The sequence below is a fragment of the Embiotoca jacksoni genome, unplaced genomic scaffold, assembly GCF_022577435.1.
Source record: "Embiotoca jacksoni isolate LCO1_2020_lvr unplaced genomic scaffold, fEmbJac1.0.p SCAF_77, whole genome shotgun sequence".
In the NCBI taxonomy this organism is placed as follows: domain Eukaryota; kingdom Metazoa; phylum Chordata; class Actinopteri; family Embiotocidae; genus Embiotoca; species Embiotoca jacksoni.
The window spans coordinates 248,118-267,500 of NW_027185433.1; the positions used below are offsets into that span (position 1 = coordinate 248,118).

At 47.8% G+C, this 19,383-nt stretch overlaps 2 protein-coding genes across 8 annotated transcripts in view; both read left to right on the forward strand.

Moving 5' to 3' along the window:
- The first annotated feature begins 2,437 nt into the window (after positions 1 to 2,437).
- On the forward strand, positions 2,438 to 10,708 carry LOC138215530 (deoxyribonuclease gamma-like). Of its 4 annotated transcripts, XM_069177748.1 has the most exons (11): positions 2,438 to 2,931; positions 3,098 to 3,218; positions 4,971 to 5,143; positions 5,764 to 5,852; positions 6,478 to 6,489; positions 8,350 to 8,436; positions 8,613 to 8,710; positions 8,849 to 8,961; positions 9,355 to 9,512; positions 9,678 to 9,774; positions 10,088 to 10,708. In XM_069177748.1, the coding sequence occupies exons 3-11, from the start codon at positions 4,979 to 4,981 to the stop codon at positions 10,232 to 10,234; spliced, it is 966 nt and encodes a 321-aa protein (XP_069033849.1). In that variant the 5' UTR covers positions 2,438 to 2,931; positions 3,098 to 3,218; positions 4,971 to 4,978; the 3' UTR covers positions 10,235 to 10,708. The 4 variants fall into 4 exon arrangements, with proteins under 4 accessions (XP_069033849.1, XP_069033848.1, XP_069033846.1 ...); XM_069177747.1 differs by lacking the exon at positions 3,098 to 3,218; XM_069177745.1 differs by lacking the exons at positions 2,438 to 2,931; positions 3,098 to 3,218 and having other exon boundaries at positions 3,592 to 5,143.
- A 217-nt stretch (positions 10,709 to 10,925) lies between these two features.
- The window catches only part of hm13 (histocompatibility (minor) 13), a 9,198-nt gene continuing 740 nt past the window's right edge, over positions 10,926 to 19,383 (forward strand). Inside the window, exons 1-14 of one of the 4 annotated variants that reach the window (XM_069177741.1) lie at positions 10,926 to 11,053; positions 11,179 to 11,538; positions 13,017 to 13,052; positions 14,606 to 14,704; positions 14,836 to 14,918; positions 15,008 to 15,096; positions 15,317 to 15,402; positions 15,511 to 15,636; positions 15,904 to 15,961; positions 16,072 to 16,192; positions 16,313 to 16,415; positions 16,512 to 16,597; positions 17,262 to 17,467; positions 18,334 to 18,420. In XM_069177741.1, coding sequence (XP_069033842.1) covers positions 11,317 to 11,538; positions 13,017 to 13,052; positions 14,606 to 14,704; positions 14,836 to 14,918; positions 15,008 to 15,096; positions 15,317 to 15,402; positions 15,511 to 15,636; positions 15,904 to 15,961; positions 16,072 to 16,192; positions 16,313 to 16,415; positions 16,512 to 16,597; positions 17,262 to 17,418 — 1,266 coding nt within the window. In that variant the 5' untranslated portion in view covers positions 10,926 to 11,053; positions 11,179 to 11,316 and the 3' untranslated portion in view covers positions 17,419 to 17,467; positions 18,334 to 18,420. Of the gene's footprint in view, positions 11,539 to 13,016; positions 13,053 to 14,605; positions 14,705 to 14,835; positions 14,919 to 15,007; positions 15,097 to 15,316; positions 15,403 to 15,510; positions 15,637 to 15,903; positions 15,962 to 16,071; positions 16,193 to 16,312; positions 16,416 to 16,511; positions 16,598 to 17,261; positions 17,468 to 18,333 lie in introns of all 4 variants that reach the window. The other 3 variants (XM_069177742.1, XM_069177743.1, XM_069177744.1) reach the window with 3 other exon arrangements.

Genomic DNA, 19,383 nt, shown 5'->3' on the forward strand with positions numbered 1-19,383 from the left:
GGGGGGGGGGCTAAAGACACAACAGGAGAGTGTGACTGTATTAAACTGTACATTAAACAGTGCCAGGAACCGTCAGTCTGATGAGGTTCCTTCTGTATCAGATTGTAGAACCGTGGTTCTACCAGGACACAGCGCCCCCCCCAGGATGAACCGTGAACACCAGGTCTACATTCAAGATCAGAATCTGGGTCACTGATCCACGTCGGAAACAAAGCAGCCAGAGGGTCCAGTAACACAGAACCATGTCACACATGAATAATGCAGCGAAGTCAGCCTGCAGCAGGGAACACACGCTCAGTGAAGTCAGTCTGCAGCAGAGATAACAAACACAGAGTGAAGTCAGTCTGTAGCAGGGACAACAAACACAGTGAAGTCAGTCTGTAGCAGGGACAACAAACAGAGTGAAGTCAGTCTGTAGCAGGGAACATGCTCAGTGAAGTCAGTCTGCAGCAGAGATAACAAACACAGAGTGAAGTCAGTCTGTAGCAGGGACAACAAACAGAGTGAAGTCAGTCTGTAGCAGGGACAACAAACACAGTGAAGTCAGTCTGTAGCAGGGACAACAAACAGAGTGAAGTCAGTCTGTAGCAGGGAACACGCTCAGTGAAGTTAGTCTGCAGCAGAGATAACAAACACAGAGTGAAGTCAGTCTGTAGCAGGGACAACAAACACAGAGTGAAGTCAGTCTGCAGCAGGGACAACAAACAGAGTGAAGTCAGTCTGCAGCAGGGACAACAAACAGAGTGAAGTCAGTCTGCGGCAGGGACAACAAACACAGAGTGAAGTCAGTCTGTAGCAGGGACAACAAACACAGTGAAGTCAGTCTGTAGCAGGGACAACAAACAGAGTGAAGTCAGTCTGTAGCAGGGAACACGCTCAGTGAAGTTAGTCTGCAGCAGAGATAACAACCACAGAGTGAAGTCAGTCTGCAGCAGGGACAACAAACACAGAGTGAAGTCAGTCTGTAGCAGGGACAACAAACACAGAGTGAAGTCTGCAGCAGGGACAACAACCACAGAGTGAAGTCAGTCTGTAGCAGGGACAACGGTTTCGGGTTGGCGTTGTAAATGCAGTTATACTAATACCAAACCAAAGGTCAACAACAATACAAAACAAAAACCTAATACAAACATTTAAATAAAAATCAATAACAAAAAAATAAAAGGTGTCTAAATCTTAAAACACAAACTAACTACAAATTATATCCCCAAAATCCCATTAAAACATTTTAATGCCATAGTATCACTTTTTTTTGTGTGTCATATTTTGGTAAATTTGTTAGTTAAAAATACAAAGTTAGAATTATTATTATTAACATGATTATTATTATTATTATTATTGTTATTTTCTGCCCAAAACTCCCGATAAATTTGGAGGACGCACTGTTTCCGAGGCGTCCTTGAACGCAGCCTTCTCATCAGATCATTATGAACTGATTATCGATCAAACTATGAATCAATAAACAACATTGACTCGGACACGTGTTTACAGGAGCTGCTGCTGATCGGTGCTAACACGGTTAGCACCACAAACATCGGTGTAACTTCAGCAAAGAAGCTAACAAGTTAGTCAGTAAAGTTTATAAGTTGGTAGTTAACGTTAGTTAACGTTAGTTAACTCTCCGGAGATTCTGTAACTCACCTCAAAGCCAGTAAACTCGCACGGCTCCGGTTGGTCGGTGTCAGCCCGGTGAACTCACGGTTCGAATCTCCGGTTTGAAGTCGGACGGAGGAGCCGCGGAGCTAACTGCTAACCGGCTGCCGGCGTTGGTGTCACCGAGCCGCGGTTCCGCACCGCTCCGACCACCGACGCCCGGAGGACTCCCCGGAGCTCAGAGCAGTGGCCGCCCCGGACGGTCCATGTCAGCTCGGTGAAGATCGGGCACCAGGAGCCGGGCTGTCCTGTCTGGGTACCCGGGGTCCAATAACTCACTGACGGTGTCCTGAATCCTGGAGCTGCCCCCGGAGGAGGAGGAGGGAGGAGGAGGAGGAGGAAGGAGGAGAGGGTGGAGAGGGAGGAGGAGGAGAGGGAGGAGGGAGGGAAGTAACCACCTTCGGTTCTGTACTGTACTGACCCGGTCCGTGCAGCAGAATGGGGTAAATAAACCAACTAGTGATACTAACAGCCGGGTCAGTACAGAGTCATCCTGGGTCAGTACCAGGTCCGTACCAGCTCATCCTGGGTCAGTACCAGGTCCGTACCAGCTCATCCTGGGTCAGTACCAGGTCATCCTGGGTTAGTACCAGGTTAGTACCAGGTCAGTACCAGGTAAGTACCAGGTCATCCTGGGTTAGTACCAGGTCAGTACCAGGTCATCCTGGGTTATAGAAAATACTGATTTTGTAAATTGCTGAACACTATCAGTATATATATATATATATATATATATATATATATATATATATATATATGTGTATATATACACACACTTCTTCTACTCAAGGAAAATATCTGCATGTTATTGTTTCCTCATCAAAGTTTGACTCTAGACTTTATTAACTTTAATTTGCTAGATCTGAGTGACATCTCTGACTGGACTCAATCAATCAATGTTTTTAAGACCTTTGACTCGGTGATGAAACATGTTGATGATGTTCAGACTGGAGTTTCGAGGCTGTTAGACAACAATCATAAACTATCATTAAAACAACATGATCATAAACTAATTGAAACATTAATATTTACTCGCCTGTCTGATCTTTACAGTCTCTTTAGAGTCTATGTCTGAAGTTTAGACAAACTCCAAACATGGACTACGAACTGTCCCACGGTCTCTGAATGCTGCATTCTGAAGGGCGTGGACAAACTAACAGAACCTCTGTGATTCAGGGTGAGGTGACATCAGATGCAGGTAGGGAGCCTCCTCCCAGCAGGACACACTCCGACGTTCAGCAGCAGAGACACACGGCTGGCCTGAGCTCACCTGGAAAGGTAAGAACTGTAGGTCCTGGTCCAGGTCCAGGTCCTGGTCCTGGTCCAGGTGTGTGTTCAGAGTGTATTTCAATGGGGTGGTTGAAACCTGAGAGTTGAGTGTGTGACCCAGATTGAGTTGAGCAGGTCGTGTGTTGTAAACATTTTTGCATGTTTATCTTGACAGCTTCTTCCACTTCCTCTTCTTCCTCCTCCTCGTCCTCCTCTCCGAACTCTTCAGCTTTCTGCGAAACGATCACATGTGTGAAACGTTCAAACGAGTCACGAGCCAGTCAGAAACAGGAAATGTGAGTCCAGATGTGTCTGTGTTCGGTATATTTATGTGTCTCTGCTGGAAGCCTTTGAGACTCTGCTGCAGAGTTTGAATCGTCTCCTGAACCTGCGGACGAGGTGGTTTACGAGGACCTAACAGGTGGTTTACGGGACTTTCAGGACATCAGACGTGTTAAACCTGTTAATGAGTGACTGTCCTCAGCATATTAACATGTTTCCTGTTGAAACAGGAACTTGTGCTGGTTCAAAGTTGAGGGCCAGCGTTTGACGTGTATCAGTGAGACTTTAATCTGAAGTGCAGACTGTCCCTGAACGCGTCGTCCTCTCAGACGTCTTCAGGTTAGATGTTTGGAGGATAATCAGAAATATGAATTATTCTGAGCTCCTTCAAAATCAGGTTTCATCTTCGTGGTTGTGCAACGAGTCCTCCGAGTGCTTTGTGTCCTTCGGGGGCCTTCGAACACACAGAGCTCAGAGGATCCTAAAACTCTGCAGGGTCATCATGGTGTTGTCATGGTGTTGTTTATGTGGTTGTCATATTGTGGTTGTTCATTTGTCATGTTGTTCATGTGGTTGTCATATTGTGGTTGTTCATTTGTCATGTTGTTCATGTGGTTGTCATGTTGTTCATGTGGTTGTCATGTTGTTTATGTGGTTGTCATATTGTGGTTGTTCATGTGGTTGTCATGTTGTTTATGTGGTTGTCATATTGTGGTTGTTCATGTGGTTGTCATGTTGTTCATGTGGTTGTCATGCTGTTGTTGTTGTCCATGTTGTTTTTCATGTGGTTGTTCATGTTGTTGTGGTTGTTCATGTTGTTGTTGTCATGTTGTTGTTCATGTTGTGGTTGTTGTTGTTGTTCATGTTGTTGTTGTGGTTGTTGTCATGTTGTTGTTGTTGTTCATGTTGTTGTTCATATTGTTGTTGTGGTTGTCATATTGCTGTTGTTGTCATGTTATTGTTCATGTTGTGGTTGTTCATGTTGTTGTTGTTCATGTTGTTGTTGTTATGTTGTTGTTTATGTTGTTGTGGTTGTCATGTTGTTCATGTTGTTGTTCATGTTGTTGTTGTTGTTGTCATATGGTTGTTCATGTTGTTGTTGTTGTTGTTATGGAGTGGTCACGGTGTTATCATGTTGTTGTGTCAGACAGCTGAGTGAACAGTGGTGTCCGGTCCTCCTGCTGCGTTGGGAGTGTCTGCGAGGAGTCGCTGCACCGGTCGGACCAGCTGGGAGGAGCCCCGAGGGGCCGAGAGCCTCCAAACGCTGACTCGCTGACTGTTTTTAATCTAGAGCTGTAAAGTTTAACGTCCACGCCCTTAACGTCCTCAACCGTCTGCTGCTGTCGGTCGCTCTCCGACTGCTTTTTAAATCACAGATCAGTCGGACTTTATTTATAGAGCACCTTTTATACAAACACAATGAAACACACACACACACACACACACACACTGCTCTTTGCTCCCTGCCTGACTTGTTCGAAGCATAGCTGGACTTCCTGCTGCTCTCTGTCGCCCCCTGCAGGCTGCAGTAAACATCTCTGTTTAACTGCAGAGGAAACATGTGTTCATTTGTTTGTTTGTTTGTTTGTTTGTTTGTTTGTCCCCAGCAGGTTTGTGAGCGCTCAGCTCGGCTCAAAGAGAGTCCCTCTGACCTGTGTGTCTCTGCTCCCTGTTTAACATCCCAGCATGCATCAGTTCTCCGAATGTCTCACTGTGATGCTCCTAGTTTCGGACTCCCCGGCTCATCATGTGTCCTGTCTCCTCAGAACTAACCATGAAGTGGCACTATCCTCCTCCTCCTCTTCCTCTCGTCTTCCTCCTCCTCCTCCTCCTCGTTGGGACAGCATCAGTTTCTGGATTCAGGATCTGTTCGTACAACGTGCAGAAATTTAACCAGCAGAAGTCTTCAAACTACCGACTGATACACACTTTGACACGGGTAGCGCACACACACACACACACACACACACACACACACACTGACACACACTAACACACACATTATATTGGATAGTGGTGATCTTCGGGCCCTCAGGCAGCACTGCATTAATAAACAGACACAATTCTGTGGTGGAAATCACTGCATGGGCTCAGGAACACTTCAGAAAACCATCGTCTGTGAACACAGTTCACAAAATGCAGGTTAAAAGCTCTACAAAGAAGAAACCAGATATGAACATGATCCAGAAACACCACCGCCTTCTCTGGTGTTTGCAGAGTGTTGTTAAAACAACAGGTGATGCAACACGGTGGTAAACATGACCCCGTCCCAACTGGTGTTGCTGCCATCAAATTCAAAATAAGCAGATATTTTAAAAAAACAATAAAATGTCTCAGTTTTAACATTTTATATGTCGTCTTTGTTCTGTTTTAAATGAAATAGGAGTTAACGTGATTTAAGAATCATCACATTCTGTTTTTATTTACATTTTACACAGCGTCACTACTTCTGGTTTTAGTTCTGTTATTTTCTGATTTAGAAATAACACATTATAATGCTGTAATTCCTGTCTGTATCTGTCTCTCTGTCCCACTGTCTATCTGTCTGTCTGTCTGCAGGTGGTGTCCCGCTGTGACATCTGTCTCTTGCAGGACGTGGTGGACGCTGATGGTAAAGCGATCAAGACTTTGCTGTTGGCTCTCAACAGGTGAACTGAACACCTGCAGCTCTGTTTTAAAGGCTCATTCCACTTTATTTCACCTGCTGTGTCTCTGTGTGAAGGCGTCCTCTGTGTCTCTGAGGGACAGACAGACTGTAACTGTCCTCCTCTGTGGAGAGACGTGGAGCTTCTGCAGCTTTACAACAAACAATAATAAAAAAAAAAAAAAGTTCAAAGTTCCAGGAAACAGAAACTGAGACATTTTCCTGTTATTGATCTACATCAGAGGACACTTCCTTTCTGATTATTAATTATTGATTATTGATCCTGACAGCCACAGAGCAGGTTGAAATAAACCAGAGTTGTTCTTTAAGACTTTATTGAAGGGAAACAGTTGAGTGGTTCTGCAGCAGCTCGGCAGGAGTTTGATCGTAATCATGTAAAATCTGTTAACGAGTTAATCTGACGAGTTAGTTTGAGGATAACGCGTTAGTTTGAAACTGAGTTAATCGAACGAGTTAGTTGGAGACTAACGAGTTTAACGAGCGTAACTCATTTCATCACGTGCTGCCATGTTGGACTGCAGTTAGAATGATGTCAGACTGTCACACTAGCATGATGGACATGAGTAGGAGCAGGTGTTCACTATGTGTCTGCTGTCTGCCTCCAACAGGGAAACTGACAGGTACAGTGGATTTTATGAGCATGTGGAACTCCCTCTAATCATAATCAATCATTCTGATCACCTGTATTTACTCTCTCTACTAATCCTCACACCTGAAGAGCAGCTCACACTTTAACTTTGAAAATCTGCTACAGAAATTAAGCATGTGAGTTTGATTTTGAAATCTCTGCCAAACAAAATCCAACATGAGCTTTATTTTGAAATCTGGTACAGAAATCCAATATTTGAGCTTTATTTTGAAATCTGGTCGAGTCTTGTTTGATTGACAGGCCTGTGGTGCAGTCAGGTTACAGCTATCGGCGGGCGGGACGTAGTATCGTCAGTTTTCCAATCAGATCAGTCAGATCCACTGCTGGCTCCTCCCCCAGCTCGTCCAAATATGGTCACTTCCTGCTCCAAACCGTTCCAAACTAGCAAAAATGGCGACGGACAGAATCTGAACTGGAGGCTTTAAAACGTTCACAAACCGGCAGGTGGCGTCACCGCTGGATGCTGATTGGTTCAGCAGTTATCAGTCAGTTTTAAGAATTAATCTTCAGATTTTATTGATCACCTTTAAACCACTTCATGAAACAAATAAACCTGAAATTAAACTACAGCTGAGAGCTGCTGCTGTCTAACAGGAAACATCTGATTTCATCTCGACTTGTTTGTTGGCGAATGATTCGTTATAATCTGGTGTCGGTTAGCCTTTAGCTTGTCCCTCGTGCTAACGGTAACTGTATCTAAAAGGTTTCTTCTTCCTGTATGTCAGTCTGTGTCTCTGGGATCGTTTACGCCACTAATCCACGAAACTAACAATCACCGTTCTGCATGTGTGGATCTGTGGGCGGACAAACTGGTCATCGGGAGGGAAAATTAGCAGCATGCTGATAGGGGAGCTAACTGAGGGGCAACTGCAAGGGTGGAAGACACAACATTAAAATGTTCAAAAGATATAAAAACACCCTGCAGTTTAAATCACCAGAAAGATTTCTTAGCAGTATTTTAAAGTCCTCAGAGCAGCTGGATGAAAACCTGCTGAAGGTGTTTTATGTATCAATGCCGATAGCAACGGTAGCATTTTTAGCCGTATTTAGTGCAGTAAAAATACAGTAGAAATAAAGTAAAAATACGGTTAAAATCCTGTTAAAATAAAATAGAAATACGTTAAAAACATAGTTAAAATAAAGTAAAAAAGACAATAAAAATACGGTAAAAAATACAGCGAAAATAAAATAAACAGGAAAAATCCTGTAAAGATTTCAGTAATAATGTGGTAAAAATACTGCACAAGTATCAAGTACTTTTAAATATATCTACTCAATACGATACTACATATTCACAAACATTACTTGAGTAACTTTCCACCTCTGGGCTGTCCCGACGGCTCGACTACTTTAGCTTCAGTGTTGTTACGTTACGTTAACATTGGTAGTCTGACTTTAGACACGTTAATAACACTATAATGCAGCTATAAGCAGATATGAGGACGTTTGTCAGCAGTTATAATCTCTCCTGAACACAACTGTAATTAATATGATTACAAATGTGATTATTGTTTACAGGAGGTGCTATTGTTGTTGTTGACAAATAACTTCATAAAGCCATGTCTGCGTTATTATCTGTTATAAAGCAGCGCTGACCAGATCAGATGCAGAGCAGCGGTATTGATCGTCCTGTATTTATAGATATCAGCAAATCATAAATTGGTACTTTGGATTGGTCAGTGCGATGTGTTAAAAACCCTGCAAAACACACACACACACACACACACACACACACACACACACACACACACACACACACACACACACACACACTACCTGCTGTTCAAAGTAAACACACTGCAGAGTTTCAACAGCGTCTCTGTGTTTTCAGGTACGAAGGTCACAGCTACCAATCACTGTCCAGTAAAGGGCTCGGAAACTCACCTGAGGACCTGCAGCAGTACGTCTTCATCTACAGGTGAGACACGCTGGTGGAGCAGACCTGAACTTCCTCGGATGAACAGACACCTGAACGCACCTGAATGCACACTTGAATGCACCTGTAGAGACACCTGTACGCACCCATGTGCACCTGAACACAATGCACCTGAACACCCCCCCTCCCCCTCTCCCCCCCCGCCTCTCCTCCTCCAGGACTCAGATGGTGAAAGTGATCGGTCAGCATCAGTACAGTCGGAAACAGTCGTTCGTCAGAGAACCGTTTGTTGTTCAGTTCCAGAGTAACCAAACAGGTGAGTTTATATATATAAAAAAACAACAACATTATTTATGAGAACCTGTTTCACCTGAGTGTCCCTCTTTATCTCTCCTCCTCCTCCTCCTCCTCCTCTTCATCACTCTTCCTCCTCCTCGTCCTCTCTGTCCGGCAGCGATCGAGAAGTTCATCCTGGTTCCGCTCCACACGGAACCCCGTCAGGCCGTCCAGGAGATCGACCGGCTCTACGACGTCTTCCAGGAAGTCAGCAGGAAGTGGAACAACACGGTGAGGAGACACCTTCTGATTGGCTGTCGGTCAGGGGGGCGTGTTTCGGTGATCCTCCATGTTTGTCAGAAGATCATCTGTCGGCTGAATCCTCCTGTTTGAGTGACACGTCTGGGGGTGCAGTCAGGTTGCTGGTACAGGTGGGCGGGGCATAGTGTCAGCTCCTCCCCAGCTGATTGGTTAGACATGATGTAATATTGTTGTTTGTTTTCTTTAAAGTGGGATAAAGTTCTTCTACCAAATATTTTAGGAATGTTTTTAGAAATCATTAAGAACGTTCCTGCTGAAAACATGTTTCAGAATAAAATAAACTTCAGTTTGAAGTTATAATTTGTGTGTGTGTGTGTGTGTGTGTGTGTGTGTGTGTGTGTGTGTGTGTGTGTGTGTGTGTAGAACGTGATGTTCCTCGGAGATTTCCACGCCAGCTGTGCGTACGTGACGCGAACCGACAGGAAGAAGATCCGACTGTACAAGGACTCCAATTTCTCCTGGTTGATTGGAGACCGAGTGGACACGACCGTCGGCAAAGACACCAACTGTGCTTACGACAGGTGTGTGTGTGTGTGTGTGTGTGTGTGTGTGTGTGTGTTGTTATGGAAAATTAAAAAATTATTATTTTTTTTTTCTATTTTTGAGCAGTTTGATTTTACCTGAACTCTGTGTGCGTGTGCGTGTGTGTGTGTGTGTGTGTGTGTGTGTGTGTGTGTGTGTTCCAGGATTGTGGTACACGGAGAACCGTTCCTGAAGGCGATCCATCCGTTCTCTGCGAAAGTCTTCGACTTCTCCAAACAGTTCAAACTCAGCAGGACCAGAGTAAGACTTCCTGATCACATGACATCAGTGAAACCCAATCAGCTGGGTTCCTTCCTGACGTCTTTCTCTGATTCTGAAAGCAGAAACAATGCGAAGGATCAACAACTGTTGATCTGCAGCTGTTTAGCGTGTTAGCGGGCTAACCAGCTGACTCAGCGCTCTGTGACTCTTCCTGTACAAACTACAGGTCGTGTTTTTTAAAAAAGGAGGCAGAGTTTAAGCAGCTCCTAGACTTCCTGTCTTTTTTTTAACGTGACCTCTCCGTGTGACTCCGCCCTCTGACTCCGCCCCCTCTGCTCCTTCTGTCTGCCAGGTGATGGAGGTGAGCGACCACTTCCCCCTCGAGGTGACACTGACACTGAAGCGCTCCGCCCTCCTGAATGGCTCCGCCCTCCTGCTCCAGGCCACGCCCCTCCTGGTCCTCCTGTCCACCATGGTGTGGTGGCTTCCCCGTCTGTGACCGTCGGTCCGCTCGCAGCGATCGATCGGTTCACCCGAGTTCACCCGAGTTCACCGTAAAGGACGAGGTGGAATTTAAAGGCTCATTACACTTTATTATATTTTTATTCTTCTGACCAGCAGTTTGATCAATAATGACCTTTGACCTGGAGATCAATAAGAACTCCAGGTAGACTGTTGGGAACACACCTGGAGCAGCATCTGGGTGTTTCAGGGTCATGTTTTTATTGTTTTCTTTTTTTTTTGTATTGTTTTCTTTTGTTGTCGTTATTGTTTCTTGTTTTTATTGTTTTCTTGTTTCTCCGTCGTCCTCTCGTCTCTGTTTCACTCATCAAATGTAAATATTTGGAATATTTCAGGCCATGTTGAGACTTGTTTATTTTTGTTTTGACTTGTTGTTTTTTTTTTAAATATTTTTTTGTCGTCTGTTGTTTGTTTATAAGATTCAATAAAGTTTGTAATGTTGACATTTTAACAGATGTGGTGTTTTAGTTGAAGATAAGTCTGTGGACCACAGACTGTCTATAAGAGAGATGGTTCACTCTGACGGATCTCCGACTCTCCTCCACTCCGTCAGAACTCCGTGTTCCACCAACGAAGAAGACCCGCTACTTCCTCTTCACAAAGATCGTCTATTATAAAACAAAAACATGTCACGTTTGAACAAATCTTCTGGTCTGCGAGAGTGCAGCTGACGGATGGACCCTCCGTTTAAACAGTTTCATCTGGATCAGAAAGTTCAGGATCTGGAAATCCTGTTATCGATCCAGGATCAGGTGATCCACCGGTGACGTTAAGGTGCTCGGGAAACAGCGGCAGAGTGAGACCCCTTCTTTTCGCTTACTCTCTGCTCCCCCGTTTTAGTAAACGTGGCCTTAAAGGTTCTGGAAAGCAGCGGCAGAGTGAGACCTCTTCCTGTTGCTGCACTCTCTGTTCCTGTTTTAGGAAACGTGGCCTTACCGGGGCTCGCGCAGCATCAGTGAGGTGGATGAATGAGAACGCGCCGCCGCAGCTCCCACCTCCAGCCGTGTGTCCGAGTCCGCCGCAGCCCCAACAGTCCCCCGAAGCCCGCTCTGAAGAACCATGTCTGAGGCTGAACCCGCCGCGGCCTCCGAGGCCGCCGCCGCCGCGGTCCTGGACGCCCTGAACGCGACGGACTCCAACGGAACCGAGGCGCTGAACGCGACGGCCAAGTTCGTGGCCAGTCCGGAGGGCACGGCGCTGGCGTACGGCAGCCTGGTGTTCATGGCCCTGCTGCCCATCTTCTTCGGAGCCCTCCGGTCCGTCACCTGCTCCAAGTCCAAGGTACCCGTCGGTCCTCGGGTTCGCGTTTCACCGCAGCCCGGCCGCAGTGAGCCTCCTCCGGCTGGCTGCGTCAGCTAACGGCTAGCAGGCTAACGGCTCTTCCGGCTGGAAAGAAAAGTGTTTAATAGCAGCTCCGCCCGCGTCACCGATCAATACTCGGTCCCCGGTGATCGGTGTATCGATCAGGAACCGGAAGGACCGGAGCGGACAGCTGTTTGTTTGTTCGTTAACGGCTGCTAACCGGCCGTTCACGGTCTGTCCTCCGGTGTGAAGGACAGACAGACAGGTGTCTCCCTACCTGTCTGTCCTCCGGTGTGAAGGACAGACGGACAGGTGTCTCCCTATCTGTCTGTCCTCCGGTGTGACGGACAGACAGACAGGTGTCTCCCTACCTGTCTGTCCTCCTATCCTGGCGAGGGCCCGCCAGACGTGAACCTCACCGGAAGTCAAACACGGAACAGGTGGGGATGGACAGGTGGACAGGTGGAGGAGGAAACCGTCTCACCTGTTGTCCCCTCCTCTCTGCTGTTTTCCGGGTGAATGTAAACAGGAAGTCTCCGTGTCTCTGGGACACTTTGTCCCCCAGAGACGGACCGATTGTTTATCCAGCTGATGAGGGATCAATACTCCCAGTAAACAATCAATAACCAGAGTCAACACATTAGGACATGTTCTGGTGTCTGTGATCAATAAAGAGGTCCAGCTGTTATTGATCATATTGATCCTGCACAGCTGATTGATGATGATGATGATGACAGCTGGACTCCCTGATGTGTTGTTAATTGATGACAGGAGCATCAATCCAGTCTGATTGACAGGAATAAATAAAATTAGATTATCATGCTGCTCAATATGAATGAATATGGATCTTGAATATGATTGGCTCACAGACAGATGTTGAACCCAGCTCCTGTCACATGACCTCCTCCATCCTCCTCTCCCCGTCCTTCCTGTCTCTCTCGCCGTCCTTCCTGTCTCTCTCTCTCCTGTCAGTCATCTTTCAGTCCAGTGGTTCTCAGCTGGTCAGACTTATTAAAGTCAGACTTATTAAAGTCAGACTTGTTTTGAACTAATTAAAGTCAGACTTATTAAAGTCAGACTTACCTGATCCGAACTCTGTTACCTCACCTGATGATGAAACATGTCCTTCAAAATAAAAGTCCAGCATCAACAGTTCCAGAGACTTCAAAAAGACTCGCGGTCGTGACCCACCAGTTGAGAACCGCTGCTTCTGTACGATCAGGTCGATACCATCCAATCAGAGATCAGTAGGTCTGTTCTCCTCCCAGAATGCAACAGTGCCGGTTCAGTTGCTGCCTCTTGACTCCTGTCGGTTTGATTTTTACTTTTTCTTGCTGCTTCCTGTCCTCCTCGCTGTCACCGATCTGATCCCTCTCTCTCCCTGTCTGTCTGTGCTCACCTGTCTGTCCACCCATCTGTCCGTCTGTCTGTCCATCCGCCCGTCCGTCCGTCTGTAGGAGCTCGGAGACAATGAGTACGATTCTGGGTTCAGAGTGAGTATGAGAGCCGCTGCAGCAAACACACAACACTGGTGGAGCCCGACTGACCCATCATCCAGCTCCATATGTCAGCTGATTAATACACATAAGAGGATCGATCAATAAGTCCGGAGTGTTCCTGAACGCAACGCACTGATGCACACCGAGCAGCAAGTGTTCCTCAGCCCGTGCGGTGATTTCCACTACAGAATCATTTGCTGTTTTTTTTTTTTTTTTAAAGGAAACTGAAAATCTTCAAAAAGCCGTGAGCGGCGTGTTGCCATGTTTGGAGAACCCTTGTTGCCATGGCGCCACAGTTCAGGTGGTTTGTTGTTCTCTGGGTTTTCAAATAGTAGCAGCGACAGACAGGAAACTGAAACAAAAGTGACGAAAGAAGAAGAAGAGAACACAGAATGAAATACGGCAGGGAGGGGAAGGACAACGAGGGACAGGTGAAACAATCATCACTGACCTGCATACCGCGAAGCAGAAAAGAGGTCCAAAACCAGAACAGAACCTCAGAAGGTCCCAGTAGAACTCGGTGTTGATGGTCTGACTCCGTGCTGCGTTCAGGAACACTCTGAGCTCATTGATCGACTCTTGTAAACAACAAGACTTTGTTTACTCCTGATTTATTGATCTTCTGACGACCTCCTCGCTGCACGTTGTTGCTGATCCGATACAGAACCGTCACCTGAGCTCAGACGTAACATGACGTCATCCGCAGTCTGACTGCATGAACCTGTGTGTGATGTCACTGACCAGAGTGGTTTCTATGGCGACGAGCAGCTGAGAGGATTCCGAGTCGATTCAGACTGACAGGGGTTTGATTGATTGATTGATTTTTAAAGCCTCTCCATGATTCTTCTGTTCAGACTGACGACGTCACAGAACAGATATCGGCTGGTAGCAACTGTTTGGTACGATCGTTTTAATCGATCGATCGATCTCATTAATAATCAACATAACTGTCAACTGCAGGCGTGTAAAGGATTCAGAGTACTGTAACGGTATGTGGGACTCTTCCTCCTCAGCTCTGTCCCAGTTTGTGTCTCAGAGGAGTCGACAGAGGAGAATATAGATGGAGGTGACTCTCAAGGTCGGCTGTCAGTCAGCTGCTGTCACATCATCACCTGTTCAGTGTCTACGTTAATGAGTCCTGGTCCACATTGAAGGACCGCCTACTCAGCTGACGTCCTGTAAATAATAACAACCAGTCTTAAACTAGTCTTAACACCAGTCTTAAACCAGTCCTAAAACCAGTATAAAACCTGTTTCCTGTCCACCTAGTGCTGGTTTCACTAAGGACTCCTCTTCAGTTCAGTTTTTTAATATTCTGACACACATCAGACCCACAGCTGTGGAAGAAGCCCCGCCCCCCTGACACAGTTCACTGTTCCACCGCAGCGCCGAGCCCGACCCCTCAGACCTGCTGGACCGCTTGTGATCGGGTCGAGTCTTGACGGGTCGGGTTCAGTTCTGCTGCTGCTTCTTCTCTACCTGGCCACATGTTTATTTACTTATTGACAGCCCATCGTCTCCTCCCTCTGTGTTGTCTATCCTCCCAGAATGCAGCAGACATGCCGGAGACCATCACCAGTCGGGACGCCGCCCGGTTTCCCATCATCGCCAGCTGCACTCTGTTTGGGCTCTACCTCTTCTTTAAGGTACATCGGGGTCTACCTGGCCATCCTGCAGGGGCCTTGGGCTCTACCTCTTCTTTAAGCTACGTCGGGGTCTCCTGGGCTGTCCTGCAGGGGCCCTGTGTTCCTCATCTCACCTGGTGTCTGTGTTTCAGGTGTTTTCTCAAGAGTACATCAACCTGCTGCTGTCCGTCTACTTCTTCGTGCTGGGTGTCCTCGCTCTGTCCCACACCATGAGGTACGTCAAGCACACGTGTGTGGATCAGGACACGGGTCAGTGTGACTGCTGCCGGAGCTCAACTGTGTCTTCTTGTCTCCGTCTCTCAGTCCTCTGATGTCCAGAATCTTTCCGGCATCTATACCCGACAAGCAGTACCAGCTGCTCTTCACGCAGGGCTCCGGGGAGTCCAAAGAAGGTCAGAGCCTCAGCCAATCACAGAGCAGGGTGTCAGAGCCTCAGCCAATCACAGAGCAGGGTGTCGGAGCCTCAGCCAATCACAGAGCAGGGTGTCGGAGCCTCAGCCAATCACAGAGCAGGGTGTCGGAGCCTCAGCCAATCACAGAGCAGAGTGTCAGAGCCTCAGCCAATCATGAATAAATGTGACCATTTAACTTCAGACTCCTGTTTCTCCTCAGAAATCGTCAACTATGAGTTCGACACCAAGAACCTGATCTGTCTGGTCATCAGCAGCGTGGTGGGAGTCTGGTACCTGCTGAAGAAGGTAACTCACCTGGTCAGGTCGTATTACTGTTACCTGCTCACTGACTGACAGGTGACCAGGTGACCACAGATAACCAATAGGCTGCCTGTGTGTTTTGTGACGTCGCAGCACTGGATAGCCAACAACCTGTTCGGCCTGGCGTTCGCCCTGAACGGGGTGGAGCTTCTCCACCTGAACAACGTCAGTACCGGCTGCATCCTGCTGGGGGGGCTGTTCGTCTACGACGTCTTCTGGGTGAGCCTCGTCAATATCCGCACGATCAATATGGTTCACAGACATGACCTCAGACAGCGCCGATCATGCAACTATTGATCTGACGCTGTAGCTGGGTTCTGATCGTCTCCATGGTAACAACGTGTTGAAATACAGACCAGCGTGAACACAACAGCCACAAATATGATCAAACAACTCGACATGATCAATCACGTCATCAAAATCCTGATATCTTTCATCATCGTCATCATCATCAGACTCACCTGTCCTCACTGTCTCCGTCTCCAGGTGTTTGGGACCAACGTCATGGTAACAGTCGCCAAGTCCTTTGAAGCACCAATCAAATGTAAGTAGGAGACGTCCACCTGAGACTGGACAACACCTCTGTCTGTCCCCTCTGTCCTCCTGTCTGTCTCACTCTCTGACCCCCCTGTCTTTCTCCTGTCCCTCCTCCAGTGGTCTTCCCCCAGGACCTGCTGGAGCGAGGACTTGACGCCAGTAACTTTGCGATGCTGGGACTGGGGGACATCGTCATCCCGGGGATCTTCATCGCCCTGCTGCTGCGCTTCGACGTCAGGTGACCGGCCCGCCTGCCTCCCCCCTCCTCCCCTCCCACCCCCTCCCTCTGTCCGGTCCTGTCTTGTCCTCCGATTGGTGACGGCGATGTCACACGTTAACCCTGTGTGTGTGTCTGCAGCCTGAAGAAGAACAGCAGGACGTACTTCTACTCCAGTTTCCTGGCCTACATCTTCGGCCTGGGGGTCACCATCTTCGTCATGCACACCTTCAAACACGCTCAGGTACGGGGACTGGAGGGGGAGGGCGCTGGAGGGGGAGGGACTAATCCACTGACTGATTGATATATTGATTGATTGATCTGCCCCTCCCACCCACAGCCCGCCCTCCTCTACCTGGTCCCGGCCTGCGTTGGCTTCCCCGTCGTCGTGGCGCTGTTGAAAGGAGAGCTCACGGAGATGTTCAGGTGAGTTACCACGGCAACCGCACATCCTGCTCCTCCCCCCGATGGGTGAAGCTTAGAGAGTGATTGATGTCCTGAGACAGAAACAGTCGATGACATCATCGGATGTTTGTTGAGGTGTACGGTCTTCTCACCTAGTTGGAGGGCTTTTGGTCACGTGATGAATCCCTCTGCTGCGATTGGACGGCAGCCTCTGCCTGACATGCAGGAAGTTTACTGTCGCTGTCATGGAAACAGAGAGGAAGATTTCTGACGTCATCATCATCATAATAATAATAATAATACTACTGATCGACTCCTGGAACATTTCACCGCCTCTTACACGACCTCTGACCCCGGACCAGGACCTCTGTGTCAGTCTGAGGTTCTGGTTCTGTTCGGTTCTCCGGCTCGGGTTGTCACAGAGACCTCTGATCTTCATCACCCCTCATCTTTTTTTACTCCTCCTCTTCCTCCTTCTCCTCTTCTTTTTCCCCTCCTCCTGTTCCTGCTTTTCCTCCTCCTCCTCTTCCTCAGTAGATCTCTGCAGTAACTTTAGAGTTTAAGATGAACTCACACTCTCTCTCTTTTTCTGTCTTTTGCCATCTTCACCTCCACGTTCTTTACTTTTCTTTTTATCTCTTCCTCCTCCTCCTCCTTCTCCTTCTCCTCTTCCTCCCATTGTTAGCTATGAGTCTACAGAGGAGATACTTCCTGGTTCTCCCAGGCTCACTTCCTTTCCAACCGTCAGTGGTTCTCCTGCGAGCTTGGCTAGCTCCATGGACGCCATCTCTATGGCAACAGGCTCCTCCCCGCGCCGCCGGTTACAGCCCACCTCCATGTAGAGGCCCCGCCCCCAGTCTTTACTCTCCCCTCCCTGTCTCACCTGGGCAGGTAAAAAGCCCATTAACAGGAGCAGCTGCATCCATCATCCATCCTTCAACCATCCATCCATCCTTCAACCATCCATCCATCCTTCAACCATCCATCCATCCAACAATCCATCAACCATCCATCCATCAACCATCCATCCATCCTTCAACCATCCATCCATCGTTCAACCATCCATCAACCATCCATTCATCCATCCATCTATCCTTCAACCATCCATCCATCGTTCAACCATCCATTCATCCATCCATCCATCCATCAACCATCCATCTATCCTTCAACCATCCATCCTTCAACTATCCATCCATCGTTCAACCATCCATTCATCCATCCATCCATCCATCAACCATCCATCTATCCTTCAACCATCCATCAACCATCCATTCATCCATCCATCCATCCATCCATCAACCATCCATCTATCCTTCAACCATCCATCCATCAACCATCCATCCATCCATCAACCATCCATCTATCCTTCAACCATCCATCCATCAACCATCCATCCATCCTTCAACCATCCATCCATCCTTCAACCATCCATCCATCCTTCAACCATCCATTCATCCATCCATTCATCCATCCATCCATCCATCAACCATCCATCCATCCATCAACCATCCATCCATCAACCATCCATCCATCCATCAACCATCCATCCATCCTTGACCACCACCAAAGATCTACAGACACAGGAAGTGACCTCACTGAGAAACAGGAAGTTGGTGTGAAAAACTTCCACGTGAGGCAGCTGGTTGATTGGATGATCAATGTTTTACTTAATAACGATGATCATGTGATTAGATAGAAGTTCACTGATTGGTGAGTTTAATCTCACTCATTCTTTTATTTCCCCCCCCCTTCTTCAGGTACGAGGAGACACCTCCTGAGGAGGAGGAGTCTAAAGACGACTCGGCAGAATCAGAGAAGAAGGACCAATAACATCCCTCGCTGCGCCTCCCCCCCACCCCCCACCCGAGCGCTCCTGCCCCACCCGAGCGCTCCTCCCCTCAACACATTTCACTGAAGCCCCTCCCTCTCCAGCTTCCTGTTCGTTGCCGGGGAAACGGGGCTCATGTTGCCAAGGTGTTAGGTCTCTGATAACCATGGTAACGGCTGTTGGTCTCCATGGTAATGGCTGCTGTCGTCCCACCGGTGGTGGCATTCACGGTTTTTCAGACGCGGTGCTTACCTGTCTGTCCTACTGTCTGTCCCCCTTGTCTGTCCCTCTGTCTCACACAGGAAGTCCTCCCCTCTCCCTACCTGGAGACTCCTCCAGGTAGAGTCGGTGTGAACGCCTGGACTTCCTGTGTGGGAGGAGCTTGTTGTCTGAGGGGAGCGCTCGTTTTCTCCACATGTAAATCAAGCGCTCCCTCCGTCTCCTTCATCTGTGACCCTCAAACAAAGAGCCGCGCCCTGAAGCCCGGCCCGGTACCTGACTGCGGGTCTTTGTCTGCGGGTGGCGCTGCTTCCTGGTTCGTCTGCAGGCCGCCACCCACTCTGCCTTCTGCTTCGTCGCGTCAGCATTTTCTCTCCCTTCACTTTGTTTTGTGTTTTCATTTTATTTCCTGTTGCAGTTCCAGAACTTTAGGTTCTGGTCCAGACCCGGGATCAGAGTCAGGGTTCAAGAGGAGGAGGAGGAGTAAAGGGAGGAAAAGGAGGAGGCAGACTGAAGCCCTCCTGCTGCTCATTCCCTCACCTCACTGGTGGATCAGCTGCGAGGGGCGGAGCTCCGAGTCTCTCATCCAATGAGCTGCGAGAATGAGCCGAGGAGAGGAAACGTCGGGGAGGGTTTTCACCGAAGCATCCTCAGACGGATCGATCCGATCAATCGCATCGATCACTTCTCAAGAAAAATCTGTTTTTATTTCTTATTGTCTGATGGAGACAAACAAACAAACAAACATCAGCTGATCAGT

What these genes read in the sequence shown, in the direction of transcription:
- LOC138215530 (XM_069177745.1), top strand. Translation starts at nt 4,952, where the DNA reads ATGTGTCCTGTCTCCTCAGAACTAACCATGAAGTGGCACTATCCTCCT. An exon ending in CAGTACGTCTTCATCTACAG is followed by an intron (nt 8,437 to 8,612) that starts GTGAGACACGCT and finishes CTCCTCCTCCAG; the next exon opens with GACTCAGATGGTGAAAGTGA. An exon ending in ACCAACTGTGCTTACGACAG is followed by an intron (nt 9,513 to 9,677) that starts GTGTGTGTGTGT and finishes TGTGTGTTCCAG; the next exon opens with GATTGTGGTACACGGAGAAC.